This window comes from Anoplopoma fimbria, chromosome 7 (assembly GCF_027596085.1).
Source record: "Anoplopoma fimbria isolate UVic2021 breed Golden Eagle Sablefish chromosome 7, Afim_UVic_2022, whole genome shotgun sequence".
Classification (NCBI taxonomy): domain Eukaryota; kingdom Metazoa; phylum Chordata; class Actinopteri; order Perciformes; family Anoplopomatidae; genus Anoplopoma; species Anoplopoma fimbria.
In genome coordinates, this window is record NC_072455.1 from 21,665,228 (window position 1) to 21,687,449 (window position 22,222).

At 43.2% G+C, this 22,222-nt stretch overlaps 1 protein-coding gene across 1 annotated transcript in view; it reads left to right on the forward strand.

Annotated features, from left to right (window-relative positions):
• svep1 (sushi, von Willebrand factor type A, EGF and pentraxin domain containing 1) overlaps window positions 1-22,222 on the forward strand; it is an 85,609-nt gene that overhangs the window by 51,091 nt on the left and 12,296 nt on the right. Inside the window, exons 10-38 of the mRNA XM_054601882.1 lie at window positions 668-775; window positions 3,766-3,897; window positions 4,339-4,530; window positions 4,723-4,844; window positions 4,936-5,041; window positions 5,152-5,340; window positions 5,480-5,713; window positions 5,871-6,032; window positions 6,331-6,492; window positions 6,777-6,938; window positions 8,148-8,236; window positions 8,653-8,749; window positions 8,998-9,111; window positions 9,844-9,957; window positions 10,170-10,371; window positions 11,554-11,711; window positions 11,854-12,052; window positions 12,163-12,338; window positions 12,500-12,624; window positions 12,711-12,840; window positions 12,972-13,142; window positions 13,446-13,619; window positions 13,758-13,877; window positions 14,003-14,179; window positions 17,206-17,290; window positions 17,409-17,600; window positions 18,187-18,354; window positions 18,472-19,144; window positions 19,386-22,111. Of these exons, the coding sequence (XP_054457857.1) occupies window positions 668-775; window positions 3,766-3,897; window positions 4,339-4,530; window positions 4,723-4,844; window positions 4,936-5,041; window positions 5,152-5,340; window positions 5,480-5,713; window positions 5,871-6,032; window positions 6,331-6,492; window positions 6,777-6,938; window positions 8,148-8,236; window positions 8,653-8,749; window positions 8,998-9,111; window positions 9,844-9,957; window positions 10,170-10,371; window positions 11,554-11,711; window positions 11,854-12,052; window positions 12,163-12,338; window positions 12,500-12,624; window positions 12,711-12,840; window positions 12,972-13,142; window positions 13,446-13,619; window positions 13,758-13,877; window positions 14,003-14,179; window positions 17,206-17,290; window positions 17,409-17,600; window positions 18,187-18,354; window positions 18,472-19,144; window positions 19,386-22,111 (7,459 nt within the window). The remainder of the gene's footprint in view (window positions 1-667; window positions 776-3,765; window positions 3,898-4,338; window positions 4,531-4,722; window positions 4,845-4,935; window positions 5,042-5,151; window positions 5,341-5,479; window positions 5,714-5,870; window positions 6,033-6,330; window positions 6,493-6,776; window positions 6,939-8,147; window positions 8,237-8,652; window positions 8,750-8,997; window positions 9,112-9,843; window positions 9,958-10,169; window positions 10,372-11,553; window positions 11,712-11,853; window positions 12,053-12,162; window positions 12,339-12,499; window positions 12,625-12,710; window positions 12,841-12,971; window positions 13,143-13,445; window positions 13,620-13,757; window positions 13,878-14,002; window positions 14,180-17,205; window positions 17,291-17,408; window positions 17,601-18,186; window positions 18,355-18,471; window positions 19,145-19,385; window positions 22,112-22,222) is intronic.

Consider the following 22,222-nt stretch of genomic DNA (forward strand, 5'->3'; position numbering starts at 1 on the left):
AGGGCAAGAAAATTTGTATTGAGAATTTTTTAACAGCTGCAGTTTGAATGAGAATAAATAATCAACATTTTGCTTTTAATGTTATTTTACATACTTCCATCGCACAACTTAAAGTCAGTTTTTAGCTTTGGACACTGACCTTTATGAGGTTTGAACCATTGGCCTCTCAGTTACAGGACAGCCTCTCCATCCGCCTCTGTGCTGCTGTCATTTCTGTCATTTAATGTAAAACTGTGATTTAATTGAAGCACTCACCAGTAGTGGAGTACATCTGCCTCCAGCAGGTGCCAAACAGGGTTAACGCTGAGAGGGAAAAACAGAGGGGGTATCCCGTGTCAACCGCCCAATAATCACAACAGTCAGGGGGGAAAAACCTCGAGCATGGTAGCCGTGAACATTTCCATATGTTATTATGGTGGTGGAACGTTGTGGTTTTTTATTAGAGACATGTGTTTAGCTAGTGCCCTCTTACACTATGCACTGCTGTGTGGAGAAGGTCCCATCACCATGTGTTTCTCTAATGCGGCTGCAATCTGTTCCAGTCCATTGTGCGTTTATGAATTGTTAAGTGACTGATATGTTTTATGTTCCTAAATGTGCTGTTTTTATTGTGTGTTCTCAATCTGGCCTTTACACCCACAGTTAACAACCTTGTATCGCTCTCTAGATACGGAGCCCCCGGTGATTGACAGGTGCAGGTCGCCGCCCACCATCCAGGCCACAGACATGGAGACGGCGGCCTTTTGGGAGGTGCCGCAGTTTTCCGACAACTCAGGTATGTCTGGTAGCCGCTCTCAGACGGCAGCTCCGGAGATGGTTTATTCTTTTGCTCCTCTGTTCCACTCGGCTCCACCCTCCTCCTCCTCCTCCTCCTCCACTGATGATGGTTAAACAGGATCTTTTCCGTTTGGTGACTGGAAAAAAGGGATAAGGAGAGGGCTTTGTGAGTGTCTGTGTGTGTGTGTGATTCATGAGACATACTGACTGGACATATGGTCCAATGGCATAAGGATGGAATGTAATTGTGTGAATGAATGCCTCATTTCTGTGTCTGTGTTTAAAAGAGAGGGAAGGACCAGTGGAGAGATGAAGTTGTTACAGTTCTGTTAATGTAATTAATGATAAAACAGACTGAGGCAGCAGAGAGAAGCAGGTGTTTTTGCTCTTTTGTGAGAATTTGCACTCTTTCCATCCATTTTTCACACAGTCATTTATAAGGTCATGTAAGTACACACAGTGTTGACTCATATGGAGGTTAAGCGTTTTTTAATTTTTTGTCAAATATTTTTATTTGACAACTGCAATACACATTAGATCCAGGTATTAATCACTGTCTTACCTAAACTGACCCTCCAGCATTACACCCACTGTCACTGTTTGTTTTGTTCCCCATTCACAACCAATTGAGGTTTGGCCAGAAATGTTCATTATCTAAAATAACAATACTGCTATGTATTACAAAAAGCATTCAAAATGATTTATGTGAAAGTACTGAAATATTAACAGCAAACAAACTTTATTCACTAAGTTTTATTTGCTGAAGTCATGGGAGATTTGGGAAGTAATTCAGGTGTACATTTAATCTGTAGAATTGCATCGTATTTTGTAAATTTATAATAATTTAATGTATGTAAAATCATTATCTTTAAGTGATGAGTAAATACAGCGATCAGATAAATGTTGTGGAGTAAAAGGGAAACAAATTTTGTCTGAAACGTAGTGAAATACAGCGAAGTAAACAGCTAGAGTACCTCAACACTTGATTAAAGTAATATATACTATGTGCAGTGCTTAGTTTCTTTCCACTTCTGCACATTTGCCTTTAATGTAGACCACTAATACCTGACTCATATGGTACTAAACCACCTTGAAGTGCCCAAGACAAAACCCCCAAACAGCTTCCTTCCACCAAACATATTTTCACATTGTTTGCAAACGTTTGCCTACTAAATCTATCTACAGTTTGAACCAGTTCAAGTGTTAATAAATGAACATGATGTCCTCCTAGTGATTCTTTATTGCAGCTCCATTTCCCCAAAAATGCTTAGCAATCACTTTATTCCAGTGCTCTTTTTTTTAAGGGCAGTTCAAGAGGTCAGGAGGTACACACTGACTGTGATGAGGATTTAATATGCAACCCGTTAGTCTCTCTGTTCAGCTTAGGTCACTACGTTGATGCTTAACAATTCAGACCGATGCTGCTATAAAGAAGTGCATCAATGCCAAACAGAGTAAATATCTCAGAGCTGGCTGACTTTTCCTGGCGCTCTAGCTGTACCCGAACAGCCCTGGTGGTGACAGACTACAAACCAGACTTCTCCAGGGTACCAGCCCACAGCCAGACCCATGTAATTCACTGGCTCTGTCTCTATCCACGCACACACACACACACACACACACACACACACACACACACACACACACACACACACACACACACACACACACACACACACACACAATGAATTACACTAACACAGATCAGATATGTGTTGGTGTGTACAGAAATGTTTGCAGGCATGAACGCATACACAAACCTTAAACTTCGCTCAGTGGCTCATTGCCTACCTGTCTGCAGAGGTGCACCCCCATCCACCACACACTCGTCTCACACACACACACACACACACACACACACACACACACACACACACACACACACACACACACACACACACACACACACACACTGTAATAACAGGCTGCTGCTGCTGTGGCTGCTTCAGGGCCGCACGACGTCAGCCCAGCGCTGCTACGACGTCAGTGTTTTGTTTTTCCAGGCCCACACCCTGATGCCAGTACTATATATAGTGGTGACTCCGTAGACACACACGTTAACACACTTAGAAACGCACACACACACAAAGGCTATTTATAAGGGGAGACACCAGACTCCGGCAGGCCAGACGTGTGTCAGCCCTTAATGGAGTTGGAGTGAAACAAAAGGTCAATCAGTCAGTTTTCCCACCTTCGTTTTTTGGTTATTCATTCTTGTCTGTGTCTCTCACACCTGCAGTCCAGATGTTTTCACAGTATGACTCTTTTGTTTAGTTTTGACCTTCAGAATTTTCACACATGCAAACACACACACACACACACACACACACACACACACACACACACACACACACACACACACACACACACACACACACTCATACACTCCTCTCATCACCGCTGCCTCTATGCATCACTCTCTTCACATTCAGTTTTTTTTTAAGCCAACCACACTATAGCAGTTTTCCGTCATCATTCCCAAGTACTGGATTTTATATCTTTTTGCTGCCGTGTGATGCCCAGACACACCATTCCTATGTCAACATATCATTGTTTAACATCACTTTTTACCAAGTGTGACTCATTTAGTCCTGGAAAATGGAGTAAGTTCAAGGCTGCCCTCTGCAGGATAACTGGAGTAACACTTTTGACTCAAGAATTGATTCTTAACTTGGAAAATGATTATTTTATGGCCATCTTTCAACTGTTTTACTTTGGATAGTCAGCCTACACTTTAGCTGGACATCCATATTATTGAACATGGATGTGTAGTGTTGCAATTTTTGCACCAAAATGTCATGGTATAAAATCTGCACAGGTTAAATAAAGTTGTAGATGAGCTAGTTGTGTATCAATTACCAGAAAGCTGATTACTGACAACTGGTTGAACCACTTTTATTCTAATCAATAAGGAATACAGATCAAGTATATATTATAATGATGATGCTGTTTTACAGTCTGTATGTCACTTTTGTGTCTCTCCGTCAGGCGGTCGCCTCAATGTGACCAGTAGCCACACTCCAGGCTCTCTATTCCCAGTTGGAGAGACTCTGGTCCAGTACACAGCTACTGATGCTGCAGGAAACAGCCGCACCTGCAACTTCACCGTCACTGTGCAAGGTACAAAACTGACACACAACACCGTGGCTTTTAACATCACTTCGTCGTGTAATTTGTGTAAATATTTTCTTTAGTTTTTATTCAGTATGTTCAAACAATGTATCCCTCATTTACTGTGTTCCTCTGCAGTACACTGTGTTTTGTTTTGCTTTTTGTTTAAATGTTCTTTTTCTTTAAGGTTCTGTAAAGAAAAAGAAAATGTAGCTCCTTGAGGATAAGACTGTTATAAACACATAAATATAAGACAAATAAATTCATCAAAACCTGAGAATAAAAAATACTTATTGTTATGAAAGACAGTCAAATTATGAAATCTCTGGAAATGTATTTAAAGGGCTGTATTAGAATTTCTTGTGGAATCGTCTTATAGTGTGTTTATGGTGGTTTTATTTAATATTGTGCTCCAACGTGAGGATTTATACACTATGTGTGTCTGACCAGGGACGACCTGTGACCAGCCGTACGTCCCAGTGAACGGAGAGTTCTTCTGCTCTGAAGAAGAGGAGGGCGTTAACTGCACTCTTCATTGTAAAGACGGCTACAGCTTCACTCAGGATGCAGTGCACAGCTACTTTTGCGCCTACAACGGTGTTTGGGAGCCGCCCTACTCTCCAGACAGACCCGACTGCTCAGGTAAGCGTAGCACACATACCTATTGTGTCACTTGTTTTTTTTTATATTTTGTTACCTACTGTCTACAGTGCACCATGGCTTACTATGTGCACCTGGATACGTTTCATTACTGTACTGTATGTGCTCATATATATTTTATTGGTTTCGGCTAGTTAAAACATGCGTATGTAAATCCCTTTCTGTCTCTCCCAGTGAACCGTGTAGCAAACAACGGGCTCAAACCCTTTGAGATGCTGTTCAAAGCTTCCCGCTGTGACGACGTGGACCTGCTCAAGTCATTCGCTGGGGAGTTCAACACCAAACTGGGAAGCATGGTGAGGATGGATGTATAAACACAGATACACATGGATCTGCTGTAAATCAACTGTCAAATACATGATGCTTTCTTTTGCTTCTTCTCCACAGCTCCCCAACATTTGTAGCAACGGTGATGTCACCTGCAAGCTGGAGGTGATGTCACAGGGTCACTGTCTAGAGTACAACTACGACTACGATAACGGATTTTCAATTGGTAGGAATTACTAGCGCAAAATAAACCCTCACTAAACATCCCACCTATATTTTAATGGAAGAATCTTATTAGCTCATTATTATTCTCTCTCCCTGTCTAATATCTATCAGCACCGGGAGGTTGGAGCAACAGCTGGGCTCCTCAGGGCACCCAGGACTACGCCTACTTTGACTCAGGCTTTGCCCCAGGTACCCAGCAGCAAGACAGAAGCATGAAACCCCACCAACGCACCAAGAGGCACCGAAAAATCACAGGTCCCACCAGAGACCAAAAGATCCAGATCTTTTTCAATATCACAGGTATATTAAATGTGATTTTGTAAACCTTTATATGTATATGTAATGGTCTGCGTTCTATACACATTATATATCTGTATTTCTTTTTATATTTAATACTATCCCTTGTTATCAGTCCTTTAAACTTTGTCCATTTTCCCAGCAAGCATCCCTCTGCCCCTGTCGAGGAACGACTCAATAGAAGTGGCCAATCAGAAGAGGCTCCTGCGGACCCTGGAGCAACTGACCAATCGCCTGAAGCGAACGCTGGCCAAGCAGCCGCTGTCCAGTTTCCACGTGTCCTCGGAGATGATCCTGGCTGATCCCAAATCTCTGGAGAGCAAGAAGCCCTCTTTGTTCTGCAGGCCGGGCTCAGTGCTCAAAGGAAGGATGTGCGGTGAGTGAGAGGGAAGTGAATGGAGGGAACAGCCAATCATCTAAACTCAGAGTTTGCTTGTCTTTTATATGAAATTATGGGATTTTAAGAATCTCTAATACTGCGTTTAAAGTTTTATGTTTATGTCATCATTAACTCACTGATTTTGCCGTTGCAGTCCAATGTCCGGTGGGAACATACTTCTCTCTTGAATATAATGAGTGTGAGAGCTGCTGGCTGGGCTCCTACCAGGACCAGGAGGGTCAGCTGGAGTGCAAGTCCTGCCCTGAAGGAACCTCCACCGCCTACCTGCACTCCCGCAGCGTCGCTGAGTGCAAAGGTTAGAAGTGTTCACACATTCACATCCTCACTGAAGGACAAACGGCATTTGCAAATAACTTATGTGATATCTGGTACATTTTGATAATAAACAATGCTGACTATCCGGCTGATTTGGCACCACAATCAGGATAAAATAAATACAAATAATCCACAAAAATTGCTTGATTTTCATACGTATCCTTAGATGCAAATGAATATAAATGCACCCTTTGTCAATTGTAGAACTGATGTAGTTTTGATGTTCTTTCTGTGTCAGAGTATTGCTCATTGTGTGGTGATTTTGCATGTGTTTGCAGGGCAGTGTAAGCCTGGTAGTAACTCTCTGAATGGGCTGGAGATCTGCGAGTCATGCCCGCTGGGTCACTTCCAGCCCGGTTTTGGCGCCAGGGAGTGTCTCGTCTGTCCTGACGAAACCTCCACCGTCACCAGAGGAGCGGTGGAGGAGATGGAGTGTGGAGGTGATACAGTCTGACAGTGTGGACTGCACGCCCTTAATGTCCTATCAACCTGCCTATTTTTATATTTGGAAAGCCTTGATCATTCTTAAGTAATTTAAAACGCTGCTAGGTAACAAAAACAAATATAATTCGAGCCTTTACTCAGTTTCCTTTAAAATGTCAACCAAAATCTAAATCAACCGGTGAATGCCACTTTTCTGGACATTTTGGGTGATTCCTTTACTTTTTTCTTTCTTTTTCTGTTGCTTCTATATTCTGATCTTCTCTGGTTTCTACTCCTGCAGTTCCCTGTTCAGCTGGTCATTTCTCCCGTATTGGTCTGGTTCCCTGTTACCCGTGTCCCAGAGATTACTACCAGCCTGAACATGGCCGCTCCTACTGCCTCTCCTGTCCCTTCTATGGAACCACCACCATCACCGGTGCAAACACCATACAGGACTGCTCCAGTAAGTGACACAAAACAAAAGTCAGACTCACACAAATACACACACAATCCCCTTTATTTTATTGCGTTGAGAAATTTAAAAGATCTTTGTTTTTATATTCAAAATGAAATATCTGCTCTCAACCACAAATTATCAAAATGTCCTGCAGTTTCTTCAGACGAAAAAACGTGGATGGTTTCTTACCTTCTTTGTCTTTTTTTAGACCATTACTTTGAATGATTGTCCCGATTACCTCCAACAGTATGAAAACATTATTTAATGACTTAAAAGCTTTATTGGAAATGTATTTAAAAACACTATCCGCCCTTTTCAGAATGATTAATGTGCAGCTTCGTTGGAACAAAAACATTTCACTTCATTCAGAAATGTAAACATAAATTCAATAACTTTTGTAAAGTGCCAAAGTAAAGTTACAGTTCATCAGTTGTACTGGCTTTCTCCAATTTCTGTCATAATAAATACATACCTACAAAAGTTGAACACGCCCCTGGGAAATTTCCATTCTTTACTGATTTAGGATATTGAAACAAAGTAGATTTAATGTGACTTTCATAAATTCTTGATGGGATGAGATCTGGACAGATAACAGCCACAGTAAGCAGTGTATTTCCTGGTGTGTTGCAGTATTGAAGGAAGGACTTTTCTCATAGGTTTGTCAACTATACTATCATAGCTTTAATTCAAATGACGCAGATGTATGCAGATTTTCACACAGCAGACTTCTATTTTAACACCATTCTGCTGAGCTGAGTTGGCATGTAAAAAGACTTGTGTTAAATGTCTACATGACGGGCCAAGAGAAGTCAGTCGAGAATAAATTGACCTGTTCAGCGTCAGCCGCTCTGTGTGACAGCTCTTCTACAGTTTCAAAACTTGCTGCCATCGCTCCAGTTGTGCGGTCCCCGATCTCAGTTGTGACAGCTCAATCCAATTGGAAAAGGAATTACTGCACGGGATCGGGGGGGAAATATAAATAATAAGAGTTTTATTTCTCTGCTGCAGAATGGAAATAAATAACACTGCATGCCTGAAGTGTGGGAATGAACAGTGGTTAGAACATGCTGCCAAGGTTTCAATAAAAATACAGGCTTTTGTTCCGACAGATCACGACAGTCTGTGAGTCTGGTGGCTAAGGGAAAGATCCTTGCTGATTTTTTCCGACTTGTCTGTGCTTACGTTGTCTGTATTTTCTCTGGGTGTCATTGTCAGGTTTCGGCTCCAGTTTTCTTCCTAAGGAGGAGAGTGTGACTGCGGCTCCAGAGGTGGAGGTCGTTGAGGACTACCAAGCGAGCAGTCAGGTTAGTCTTTATCTTGTCTAAACTAACTATACGTCTAAAAATGAATACTTTACCACCCATATAAGTCTCAAATGTCAAAGATCCAACATAGGACACCTCTATTACACATGTTACAGATACTGAATGGCCTCTTGTGTTACCGGTGATGATGATAGCTGTACCAACTTTATACACAACGCATTATGCATAATTCAATTGAATTACATCGATATTAATATCTTTTGTTCACTTTTTTATTCCATATTTGATTGTTGAAAGTTTCTCTGTTCAAAAATGTGATTAATTAACTGAATCTATACAGATAAAGTAATCAATATTGAAGTTATATTCATACAAGAGAAAATATCATTGAAGAAAAAAAAAACAAATAGGTTGAAAATAAGACAATATAAACTATATCTTGGCTGCTCCTGCAGGTTTTCCACGAGTGCTTCCTGAATCCCTGTCAGAACAAGGGGACCTGTGAGGAGGTCGGGGCGGGATACGTCTGCACCTGCATGCCTGGTTTCACAGGTAAACCAGCAGTCTGAGACTCACCTGGTGTTTGTTTATGTATCAACAACTTTAATGAAGAAGCAGAAATAAGATGATCGTTAGTGGTTTGTATGTTGTATTTCCTGGCATTGCTCTGTGGACGATACCCAGCTGTAACTCTCTCTTGAGCGTTGACATTTATGGCAACAATAATTCAGCCACAGATGTGTTGTATGTGACTTTGTTGTAACGAGTGTTTGATACAGCCTCTGATATTTGTCTCTCAGGTGCCAAGTGTGAGATTGACATCGATGAGTGTGACTCTGCTCCATGCCAGAATGGAGGCCTGTGTAAAGACGGCATGGGAGACTTCCAGTGTCAGTGCAAACTGGGCTTTTTAGGTAAGTGAACGTTGAGGAAATAAACTGATGCATAGAAAGAATGTTTTATTAAAGAAAGGTAAACTTGTAAATGGATGGTCAACTTTATTGATAATTAAAAGGACTTGAAAATCGTCCCATAAATTAAATCCCTAAACATCACACAGAACTGTTTTTGACAAGGATTTTTTTTTATTGCATATGTCATATAACTGATCTCGGGGGGGAATTTAAATTATGAGCTTTAAAGTCCTCTTGTTTTATTTTGACTTCTATGTGGGTTTTTTTAACTTAGCCAACAGGAAACTAAACGGTTTTAGTACCTCAAAGATGCTTTTGTTAAAATAAATACTTCCCCCTCCAAAAAATGATGATAATTTGCTGTTTATCAACTCACCCTTTATTACCTTGAATACGTGAAGAACACTTTGTTTTTCTCTCATGCCTCCATGGTGAAAGGAGTAAAGTAAATGGGGGCAGCGTTTAACAACAGCAAAACATCCATTTACAAACTCTCACACAGCTCATGCAGTATAATCCAAGTCTCATTTATCCAGTTGAATGCTTACTAATTCACGAACACATGCATCTTTGCTAAAACATAAATAGTAAGATATTAACAAAGTTGCAGGTGTTTGGAAAGAAGTGAGTGATTGATATACAACTGATCATTTTGGGGTTGAATTATTCCTTTAATCACACACTGGACTGCATCTCCCCTTTGTGCTTATTCTCTATCTCCGTTTGTCTCAGGCTCTCTGTGTGAGGCGGAGGTGAACGAGTGCGTCTCCTCTCCCTGTCTGAATGAAGGTGTGTGTGTGGACGAGGTCAACAAGTTCACCTGCAGTTGTGCCGACGGATTCACAGGTTAGATTAAATGACCGGGTTACATTTCATTCTGGGGGTCAGTTTGATATTGGATTTCCTCATCAGATAGTTGAACTTGTTAAATAACAGCAGATAATGCAGATTATTGGTTTGTATATACAATTAAACCAAAATGTAGAAAAATGTCAAATATTTAAGATACTTCTTTGAAAATGCAGCTGTTTTTGTGATTGTTTGTTCACATTCTGCAGGATCTCGATGTGAGCTGGAAATAAACGAGTGCCTCTCCAACCCGTGTCTGAATGGAGGTGTGTGTGATGACCTGACAGGTGGCTACACCTGTAATTGTGCCGTTGGCTTCTCAGGGGATCGTTGCGAGGTCAACATCGATGAATGTTACAGCGCCCCCTGTCTGAATGGAGGCACATGTCTGGATGCTGTTAACAATTTCAGGTAATAAAGATTCTGATGGGAGGAAGCAGGGGGTTGGGGGGAAGACAAAAAAAGATGTCATATAGCTGGTGTTCCTCTTATCTTTGAGTGAGGTGGGTGTTTGTGCTCCAACTGCTTGTACAGACATGACAGAAAGACAATAGCAGGATGGAGTGGAGAGAGAGAGAGTACAGACTGATTAACATAAAGGCAAAACCTTCCGATTGGACCTGCTACATGTGAACCAGAGTTTGTTTAAGAAAGATAAGATAAGTAGATTAGCCTCGTTTGCTCACTGCTCAGGCGTCCTGTGTCACACAGTTGCAGATATTACACTGGAGAGAGTTTGACCTTTTTATTGCTGGGTTTATGAAAGCATAATAATAACAACATAACCTTCATAATTTGATAATACTTTACATTACATTACATTACATTACAGTCATTTAGCAGACGCTTTTATCCAAAGCGACTTACAGGAAGTGTGTTCAACATAGGTATTCAAGAGAACTACTAGTCACCAGAAGTCATAAGTGCATCTCCTTTCTTAAACAAGCATCTCAAAGTATAAGCCAGAGCAAAAGTATAGTGCAGAGGCAAATTACTACGAGAACAATAATTGCAACAGACTAATCCGAATATAGTAAGTGCTACAAACTACTACGAATAGGATAAGTGCAGTAAACGAATACGAATTCAATAAGTGCAGCGAACTGATACAAATACAGTAAGTGCAACAACTAATTTATTGAAGATCACTTCTATTAACATCCTAAAATTAAAAGTTTAATAAAAACAAAAACAGGATTGTTACACCTATTTTCACTTATATTTGAATAAAAAAGAATGTTGCCTCTCTGCACATCCCTTGAATACGGTATCTTGTTTAAGTAGGAGGAACATGAATGAGAAAATTGTATTTGTTGTAGAAACTTTGCTTTCTGAATTGTTTGAATGAAAAATGAATCACAGAATTGAGAATACCGCTTTAAAAAGCAAAGCTGTTCACCCCACTTACATACATTCTACATCTGTCATATCCTTAAAAAAAGAGTTTATTTCCACAATCATTGGAAATCCCAATCCATTTGGTATGGTTTATTAACCACAGTTCTAAAGGAAAGCATCATTGAAAACATTGTATGTCAATGTACTTCATGGTGTGTAACTGTAGGTGGTATCGTGCGGTCTCCCCCCCCTCAGGTGTCAGTGTGTGGAGGGCTACCGCGGCTGGCTGTGTGAGGTGGACGTGGACGAGTGCGATCCTAACCCCTGTGTGAACGGTGCCAGCTGTCTGGACGGTCTTGGGTCCTTCACCTGCCGATGCCTCCCTGGGTTCAACGGAACCAGGTGTGAGACAGGTACTATAGGACAGATGACACATCACCATGGCAACTCCAGAGGAGGAAAAGAGAGATTTTGTATCTGTATACCGAGAAAAAGGATAAAAACAGGCACGTAGAAGATGATAAAGCAATAAATGCTTTTTTTCTGTCCTATCAGAGATGTCCTCTGCCTTCAACCTGGACTTTGAGGTGTCTGGTATCCATGGTTACGTAATGATGGATGGAATGATGCCGGCGCTGACAGAGATCACCTGCACCTTTTGGATGAGGTCGTCGGACACTACAAACTATGGCACACCTGTCTCCTACGCTGTGGAGGGCAGCGACAACGCTTTCCTTCTCATAGACTACAACGGGTCAGTGATGTATTAGGAGTTAAGAGAATATAAATGCACATACACTGTTATTCTCCTCTCCTCATGCTTTATTAAATCCTCTTTGACTGTTTTTTCCTCCCTCCCTACAGGTGGGTTCTGTATGTGAATGGTAAGGAGCGGATCACCGACTGTCCTGCAGTGAACACGGGTCAATGGTACCACATTGGGGTTTCCTGGAGGAGCTGGGATGGTGACTGGAAAATCTACATCAACGGGAAGCCCTCAGACGGAGGCAAAGGCCTGTCAGTCGGCACCACTATCCCAGGTGTAGTGCTATCCTCGACCTGGTCACCTGGTCTCTTTTTCAGAACAAATCTACAGTTGATTCTCATATTCTTTTATATAAACACAATATACAAGTGAATGAGGAGAATAATGTCTCAGTGAGTTGTGGTTAACCTCTGACCTTTAACTTGTGTCCTGTAGGTGGTGGGGCGCTGGTGTTAGGTCAGGACCAGGATCAGAGGGGCGAGGGCTTCAACCCTGTCGAATCCTTTGTCGGCTCCATGAGCCAACTCAACATCTGGGATCGTGTTCTCACACCTCAACAGGTAAATGTATTTATTGCATATTTGAACCCATGTATATTATATTTAACATAATAGAGTCATAAAACAGGAATGTTATGTGACTGTAGATCAAGGTCCTGGCCAGCAGCTGTCCATCCTCCCAAGTGATCCACAGAGGGAACGTCCTCGCCTGGCCAGACTTCCTCAGCGGGGTGGTGGGCCGAGTCAAAGTAAACCTCAGCAGCGTTTTCTGTGCAGGTAACAGAGGCTTCGCAAAAAACATATATATTACCTGAACTTCAAATACTTTTCTAAAATGGACGTGCAGAATGTTTTTGGAATACAATTTTTGTATCAGTATACCTCACAGTCATTCCTGGTCTCTCCAGATTGCCCCAAGCTGGAGAGCGCGCTGTCCCACCTGCACGCCTCCACCGTGGAGGTGAGCCCCGGAGCCCAGGTCCAGCTGTCCTGTGATCCTGGCTTCTACCTGCTGGGGGAGCCGGTGCTGCAGTGCCAAAATAAAGGAGAGTGGAGCCATCCTCTGCCCAGCTGTGAACGTAAGGCAGAGACACAAACTGCTTTCTAATTTGAATTGTTAATGAGTCTTATTCTACCAGTTGTTTTTTCACATGATGGATGTGTTTGTCAGTCCACTGAGTACATTTCTGAGGTGATTAAATATCCTAAGCATTTAAAATCTCTGAAAAACAATCAAAACATTTGACAGTAATCCTTTTGCAGCAGATGGATGTATGGTACAACCGTACTGTACATTGACATAATCAAACAAACAATATAGCTATAGGCAGAGAGCCTGTAGGAGTGAGACAATATTATATATCATAATATTTGTGTTGCAGGAGTGTCCTGTGGGCCTCCTCGTCCTCTGGAGAACGGCTTGTTTCAGGGGACGGATTTCCATGCCAGCAGCTCTGTGGTCTATCAGTGTAACGCCGGCTTTTACCTGCTGGGAGACGCCAAGGTTCACTGCACCAACAGTGGCAAGTGGGGAGGAAATCCACCAGCCTGTCTCGGTACTTCATTAAAAAACATTGTTGCTTCTTTTAAACTAGTGATATTTGAGAAACCAAAAATCCTGTTTTCAAGATTGACAAGGAACAAAATATCTATGTTGTGTATACATTCTTCTGTGTGTGTGTGTGTGTGTTAAGATGTGGATGAGTGTGCACTGGGATCTGACTGTGATGAACACTCAAGTTGTCAGAACACGGACGGCTCCTACACCTGCACCTGCATCCACCCGTACAGTGGAGACGGCAAAAACTGCACAGGTAACAAGACACAGGACCACAAGCATTCATGTTGGAGAAGGTGCTATTAAAGTCACTTTGTGAAACAATTCACCTGTCCATATATCAATTCATTTGTTATGTCTGTGTGTTTGTCTTCCCACCAGCGCCGGTGAAGTGTGAGAACCCCGGGTCGCCAGAATTCGGACACAGAGAAGGCAGCAACTATCTGATGGGCGGCGAGGTTGTTTTTGGCTGCGAGAACGGATATGAGCTTATCGGCTCGTCTCGCCTCCACTGCCTCGAGACAGGAAGCTGGGACGAGCCTATCCCATACTGCAGAGGTGAGGGGTTGAGTGGTCATATTACATTACATTACATTACATTACATTACATTACATTACAGTCATGTAGCAGACGCTTTTATCCAAAGTGACTTACAATAAGTGTATTCAACATAGGTATTCAAGAGAACTACTAGTCACCAGAAGTCATAAGTGCATCTCCTTTCTTAAACAAGCATCTTAAAGCATAAACCAGAGCAAAAGTATAGTGCAGAAACACAACAAAATCAGCAAAAAACACTAATACTTAAGCAGCCTTGGCACAGGTAAGAGCAACTTATAAAAGCAAGAACAATATACTTAGTCTATTCTAGCAGAATCAAGTAGTTCAGTATCCCTCCAGAAGTCAAATACACTGATCATCATCATCATCATCATCATATCATGCCAACACTGTACATCAGCTATACTATATATAATAGTCCTTCAGGCATTTTCTTGCATCTGCTGTAAATACTCACAAGAGTGTATTAAAGTAATAATCTCTTAAATCTCTTAAATGTTCCTTTTAATAAATGTCTGATAATTAACTATCTATCACCGAGTGAGGTATCATTATGGTGAATGAGTCTGTGGCCCTCTGATGTAAGCCCTTGCATTTGCAGTTTTACAAACTGGGGGTCTTTGGCAACATTCCCAGGAAAAATCACAAGCGGCAACAAACTGTTTGGATCTCTGGACAGTGTGATCCAAAAAGACACCTGCAATTATAGCTTATTGCCATAGATGCTGCCAAAGAGAACAATGTTAGAAATTGTAACTTTAATCTGTAGCTGAAAATAGTACCAACAAATAAATGATTGACTCCTGTTCGAGTACTATTTGCTAGAAAAAACTACAGCGCCTAGCCTTTTTGTAAAAATATAGATAAAATATATTTTTGACCAGATTTAAAGATTCCTGTCTACATTTGTCTAGACAGTAGTTCTTGGGGCTGAGACTCACACAAACAGGGCAGGAATGTCACTCTTTTCATCAGATTTGATGACAATAAGAAACTATAAAATATTTATATTTTACATGTGTTGGAATGAGATACATGTCTTGATATAATTATTTTTTCAGTATAATGTGTGGCGTTTGTAAATGTTTCAGCGTCAAATAGGTTTCATTCTTATTATCTGGTGTGACCACAAACGCATGACACATTTCTCATTTTGATATTTCCCGTTTACATAAAGTATTCACATTTGGTTCACAGGATTTGGCTTATGACCGCTCACTGAATAGAGAAACAGTTTCATGATGGCTTTATATAAAGTTACACAGCATACCATAAATGTCATAGGTTGATGTAAGGCTAACATGAGACATAGATATACTCGCAAAGATAAGACATAAATGTACATTCACATTTAAACGCTCACATTTTGAGCAGCTCAATGGACAACCTCAATGGAAAGGGATTCATTACCAGATAAAGGTGTTTCCTATTCAAAGCATTCTGCTCTTAGAGCCAATAGAATCTGAATAACACATAAATGAAACTACACAGATGTATTCAAAGTCTTTCATTACTATGCAGATAGCAGAACTCATGGATATATATTGTATATTTATTATATTTATTCCATATCACACACACACAAAAGCGAATAGTACAAACATTTGCAAACACAAATACACACGCATGTACATCACAAACACACATTATGCATTGGAGCTGGAACGGGGTGATTATGTTTGCAGCGGTCTTTTTGTCCTCCACTGTGCAGCGGGCTGAAAGGCCTGTCCACCTCAGCACCTCCATCTTGGCTCTCAGCCACATTCTTCCTCATAGAGAAAGAGGAAACGGACTAACTCAGCGATTACAGTTAAAAGTGAAACTCAGTATGTCATCTGAAATATATAAAGCAACTGTGTGAGAAATAGTTGATGTTGTCAAAAAAGTTAAATAGTTGATGTTGTTGCATTAGAGGACACATTTTTAGTGATTCAAAATGTGGCTACAGTTCAGTTGCATCATTGTGTGAGGTGGAAAATGTCAGTCTTCCATTGTTATTACAGAGTGCAAGTGCTGCAGTGTTATCTGAGTATTCAAAGTATGAGGTGACGGGGCATATGGCTGGTAGAGTCACTGGTGTTACTTATCTCTAACTGGACTTGAGTCCTAAAAAAGCTGGTCACGTTTACATAAAAGTTACAACGGCAAACTATCAGATGAATGTAAGGTGAAGACTGCAGCAGGGTTAACATGCAGAAAGAGAAAGTAATTGCTTCCACGATTACTGTATTATCTATATCCTCATAGCTCATGCAGAGTATGAAAATAACATTTTAAAGTTGTTGAGGTTCTTATCAGATCAGATCTCTATAAAAACTACTTTCCCTTTTGCAGTGCAAAACCAAAAAAAAACTCTTCTTGGTCGCTTTATAACATTTTATACTCTGAAGCCATAAGAAACGTTAGCGTTAAAATCACCAATATCTCAATAACAAAACAAAAAAATCCTTTAACTGATAGCTAGAAGCCAGCAATGTTAAGTATGTCATGTCTGAAAAGGGCTTCAGATTCATAACAGAAAGCTTGTGTCATAAAATGTGTGGGTGGCGTTTGAAAGTCGCTATATATACCAGGAAGGAAAGTTCCATTTATGGGAAAAGATCCAGGTTTTTTTGGAGCCTTTGAGTGTGTCTCCAAACAGCTGCTGGCTCTGCTGCTTTCATTTTGGCCTTACTTTTTGTGAGCCCTCCAACTTAATGGAAGAGCAATATTTAATTACTGAAGTACCCCTTTAATAAGTCCCTCCCCTTCATTCACTAATGCCTCTTAGTCATACCTCTTTGGCTTCTATCCATTTATACACTCTCCTGTGTGCTCTTTTATCCTATTAGTTTAAAATGTAATGTGGCATTAATCCTAGAAGAAGAATAACACTGAAAGGCGTCTGTAATGTTCTCTCTCCTCATGGAAATTTGTATAGAAGTTAGCAACATTTGCATTTAGTCATTTTATGTTTTCTGGTGGAACAATAAAATTATATAAAACAGCAGTTACTAATCATCTCTATGTTGTTGCACTTCAGCCCTTTCCTGCCCGACGCCATCTGTCCCAGAGAACTCCATCATGAAGGGAACCAACTTCACCTATGGAAGCAAGGTGACTTTCAGGTATCATTTGCATCCCCTGCAACACCATGTTGTAATGACGACAGTAGGAAATATCACAAAAGGCCTTACAGACGTGTTGAGTGGAGTTTGTGCCTCACTCTGTTCTCCTTCTCCTCAGCTGTACGCAGGGCTTCCTGCCTCAGATCCCTTATGAGTTCCAGTGTCTCAGTAGTCTGAGGTGGAGCGGGATGCCACCTGTCTGTCACCCGGTGACCTGCGGCAACCCTCCAACTGTCAGTAACGCCGGCTACACTCTCAACACGGATACTTACCAGTCCACTGTCACATATACCTGTTCAGAGGGATTCAGGTATGAATAAATAAATATCATCTGCACAATTCTCCGTTCACTATCCTTTCCGATGAAGTTTGACCAGTCGATTTAGTAAATGCTGATTCTATCCATCATTTTAATGGTTTGATTTGTTTTATACCAGGACTTTAAGACTGCTTATAAGAAAGACGTTGAGCGTCACAGCTTGATTAAGAAAAGAATTGCCTCGATGTGTTATCATAAAACAAAAGACAACAGCCCAAAATTGATGACAAAAAGCACAGAAACTAAGTGGGACTCACATGTTTTGTCACATGACATAGTAACTGCACCAAGCCACTGATATCTCAACTATGTTTGTAAAATCAAACATCAAACACAATATCTCATCTGAAACAAGATAACCTGTGTATTACATTTGCTTACATGTACACACTCTGATTCAGTTATGTCATCACAATGCAGTTGCAATGTCCACTGACTGTATAAATGTTTATTTTTAACTGTGTAATTTTGTTTCATGTCATCAATTGTGATTTATTTACTTCACGTCGGATTCTATAAATCTCCGTGACACTTATATTTCATTAGTGTGTAAATTAAGTAGTGTGTTGCTGTGAAGGCCGCAGGGCTCCATGGAGGTGGTTTGTGAAGCGACCGGTGAGTGGAGCCGGCCTATCCCCCGCTGTGTGAACGTCCTGTGCAGCGAGCCGCCGGCCCTGAGGGACGCCGTGACCGTAGGAGAGAACTTTGAACTGGGAAACGAGGTGCACTATGTCTGCAAAGAAGGGTAAATGTGGTTCCACTTGATTATTATGCTGTTTTATTAATGGAAACGGACACATAAAACTAAAATGATAAAGATCCGTTATCAGGTTATACTGAGCTTTGGTAATCTCTTTCACAGCTACACCCTGATTGGCCCAGAGACCAGAGAATGTCTGCCAAGTGGCCAATGGAGTGACAGCTCTGCCCAGTGTGTCCCTCGCTCCTGTGGCCCCCCGCCTGCCATCGACCACGCCGAACCCTATGAGAGCCACCAGCTGTTTGGAGACACTGCCAACTACTACTGCACTGATGGATACACTGCTGGCAACAACTCTAAGATGGTGTGTAACGCTCAGGGTGTGTGGACGCCCCCTGACACCGCGGAGGCCCCTCGCTGCATCGCAAACTTCTGCCTACGCCCACCTGAACTACCCCATGCCATTTTAGATTCAGTCAACAAACCCAAATATGCCAGCAACACTGAGGTGAGCTATAAATGTGAGGAGGGCTTCATGCTCAACACCACAGCCACGCTGAGATGTCTGATGGGAGGAGAGTGGGAGCCTTCGCCGTACGATATCGGCTGTGTGCCGGTGAGGTGCTCAAAGCCCCAGAGCATCGATCGGGGGTATGTGAGCGGGACTAACTATAGTTTTGGAGCCGTGGTGGCGTACAGCTGCGATAAAGGCTTTCTGATCCGAGGGGAGAAGAGAAGGACCTGTAAGGGCAATGGAGAGTGGGGGGGAGCTCTGCCTACCTGTGTACCTGTGGCCTGCCCTTCACCTCCTTTCCTCAGGAATGGACACATCCAGGTGAGCCACATACTGCTTTTAAACTCAAATACCTGTGTCACACTCTATTTTCTTTATAATTACAACCAAATTTCATTTTTAATTCCAGAAAACTTTCTAGAAATGATTGGGAAGTAACAGACCTGTAAAATACAGCGTTACTAATAAGTCTTACTTTCCTCATCCAGTATGAAACACACCTTTTTCTTATGAGTGACTGTAAATCTGTTAAATAAAAATCCCTCTGTTAATTCCCCTACAGAGCAGAGGTCGATACACCTACAACGGCAAGGTGACATACGCCTGTAACGCAGGATACAGACTGATTGGTCATCTAGAGCGTTTCTGCCAAGCCAACCGCCAGTGGTCCAACAGCGACCCTCCTGCCTGTGTCCTTTTGACCTGTGACCCTCCTCCCAACATCGTCCATGGACATTACAGAGGATCTGATTTCCAGGTGGGCCGAAAAGTGCAGTATGCCTGCGATGAGGGTTACGAGCTGTCCGGCGATGCCACCTGGACCTGTCTGAAGTACGGAAGGTGGGATAAGTCGAGGCGACCTCGCTGCTCACCGGTGCAGTGTCCAGAGCCGCCACTGGAGGAGAACCACCTGGTCCTGAAAGGCCTGGATTTCGAATCTGGTACGGTGGAGTTATCCTGCGAGGATGGCTACGTCCTGGAGGGGGCCCGGATCCTCCGCTGCACCCCGTCCCAGGAGTGGAACGACACCTTTCCAGTGTGCAAGCAGGTGTTTTGTGGCCCGCTGCCTGAAGTGTCGTTCGGTGGCCCTTCCTCTTCCTCATCTTCGTTCCCTTTCAGCTCCGTGGTGAGCTACACATGCATGGATGGCTTCACTTTAAGAAAAGAAGGCTCTGTGTCATGTCTGGCTAGCGGTCAGTGGAGCAGTCCTTACCCAGAGTGCATCCCTGTTGAATGCCCTCAGCCTGTGGAGATCTCTAATGGTATCGTTGATGTCCAGGGTCTGATGTACCTCAGCAAAGCCCTGTACAGCTGTAAGACTGGATATAATTTAGTGGGCAACACCACCGTCCTCTGTGGAGAGACGGGACTCTGGATAGGAGGGGTACCTTCTTGCCGACCAATTGAATGCTCAATCCCCAAACAGACAGCCAATGGAAAAGTAGTTTACACAAAACTCCAGTTTGGTCACAGTGCCACCTACTCCTGCCGTCGTGGTTATCGTCTTCAAGGCCCAGAGACTCTGAAGTGCCTGGCCAGTGGGGAGTGGGACATTAAGCCGCCTGCTTGCGTGCAGATATCCTGCACCCCACCCCAACCCATTGAAAACGGCTTCGTCGAGGGCCAGGATCACAGTTTTGGTGTCACCATCTTCTACAGCTGCTTTCCTGGCTTCCAGCTAGTTGGCCAAGACCATTTGACCTGCGAGGAGTTCGGCTGGTCTAGCTCTATTCCTGTCTGCGTGCCATCGGACTGCGGCTTGCCTCCTCACATTGACTTTGGTGAATACGCTAGGGCGCAGCTGGCAGGAAGCTCTGATGCTGCTTCTAAAGACACTGGAACATTAGCCTCACCTATGGACTTGAGCTTCCTTCATGGGACGTTCATTGAGTACAGTTGCCACAAAGGCTACGACATCACAAGCCCCACCAGGTTGGTGTGTCAGGAGGACGGAGGCTGGAACGGGACAGCCCCGTCCTGTGTCCCAGCAGAGTGTGAAACACCACCCGGTCCAGAGCACGGCTGGGTGAATGTGACCGATACCTCCCTCGGCAGCTCGGTCAAATATACTTGTGAGGACGGATATGAGCTGGTGGGGGAGCCTGTGAGGCAGTGTGTATCCGGTCGACTGTGGACAAACGACGCCCCAGTTTGTCGGCCCGTCTCCTGTGGCGACCCGGGCGCTGTCGCTAACGGCACAGCTCACGGTGGTGCTTTTGTGTATCCTGAGGTCTTGCACTATGAGTGTAGTCCTGGATTTGTCCTGAAGGGTAGTGACACTATTGCCTGCCGGGCGGATGGGAAGTGGAATGGACAGAAGCCTTGGTGTGAGCCAGTATCTTGTGGTCCCCCTAAAGTCCCCAGTGATGTCACTGTTAAAGGACAGGAGTACAGCTATAATAATAAGTTAGAACTGAGCTGTCAGCCCGGTTTGCTATTACAAGGAACATCTATCAGTGTTTGTCAGGCTGATGGCACCTGGAGCCACAAGACACCCACCTGTGTACCTGCCCTCTGTGGCAAACCATCACCAATACCCAATGGGCATTTTTTAGGGTCAGTGTTTGGCTTCAACAGCAAGGTAAGCTATGAATGTGATGAGGGGTACACACTCAACGGAGATCCGACACATACATGTCAGTCAGATGGACTTTGGGACAAAGCTGCCCCTCGCTGTGACATCATAAGTTGCGATCCACCTGAGGACATCAGTCACGGCTTCCTGAACGGCTCCAGCTTCAACTACGAAGACGTGGTGGAGTACGTCTGCTTCGACGGCTACGAGGTAGTCGGGGATCCCATCCTGCGGTGCTCCGCTCAGGGCTTCTGGGTGGGCACGGTGCCTCAGTGTCGGCCGTGCGTCTGTGCACTCCCCCTGGTGAAATACGGTGTAGTTCTCGGTCGAGATCGTGCCTGCGGTGACCGAGTTCACTTCCAGTGTGACGACGGCTACAAGCTGCTGGGTCCCTCTCAGGCGCTGTGTGAGAAGGGAGGGGTGTGGAGCCCTGGTGTGCCAGTGTGTGGCCGGGGGAGGTGCACTGTCGCCCCGCCGACAGTCCCCAATGCTGTCCTGCAGGGCGGCAGTGCCACCTTCACAGACACCGTTTTATACAGGTGTCGGCCCGGCTACCAGCAAAAGGGGTATCCAAACCTCTCCTGTGGAAGAGACGGCAGGTGGGGGGAACCCAGAATCAGCTGTGAGCCTATGAACTGTGGGACACCTCCTACTGTAGCCCACACTCAGGTGATAGGAGATACCTTCACCTTCCCAAACCAGATCAAATACAGGTAAAAACTGTTCTTCTTAATGCCATATGTTTAAAAACCTTAGTTTTTGAACATAGACGTCCAGTAGTCCCAGTAAATGTGTAGGATCAGATGAAACTAAGCTAAACTCAA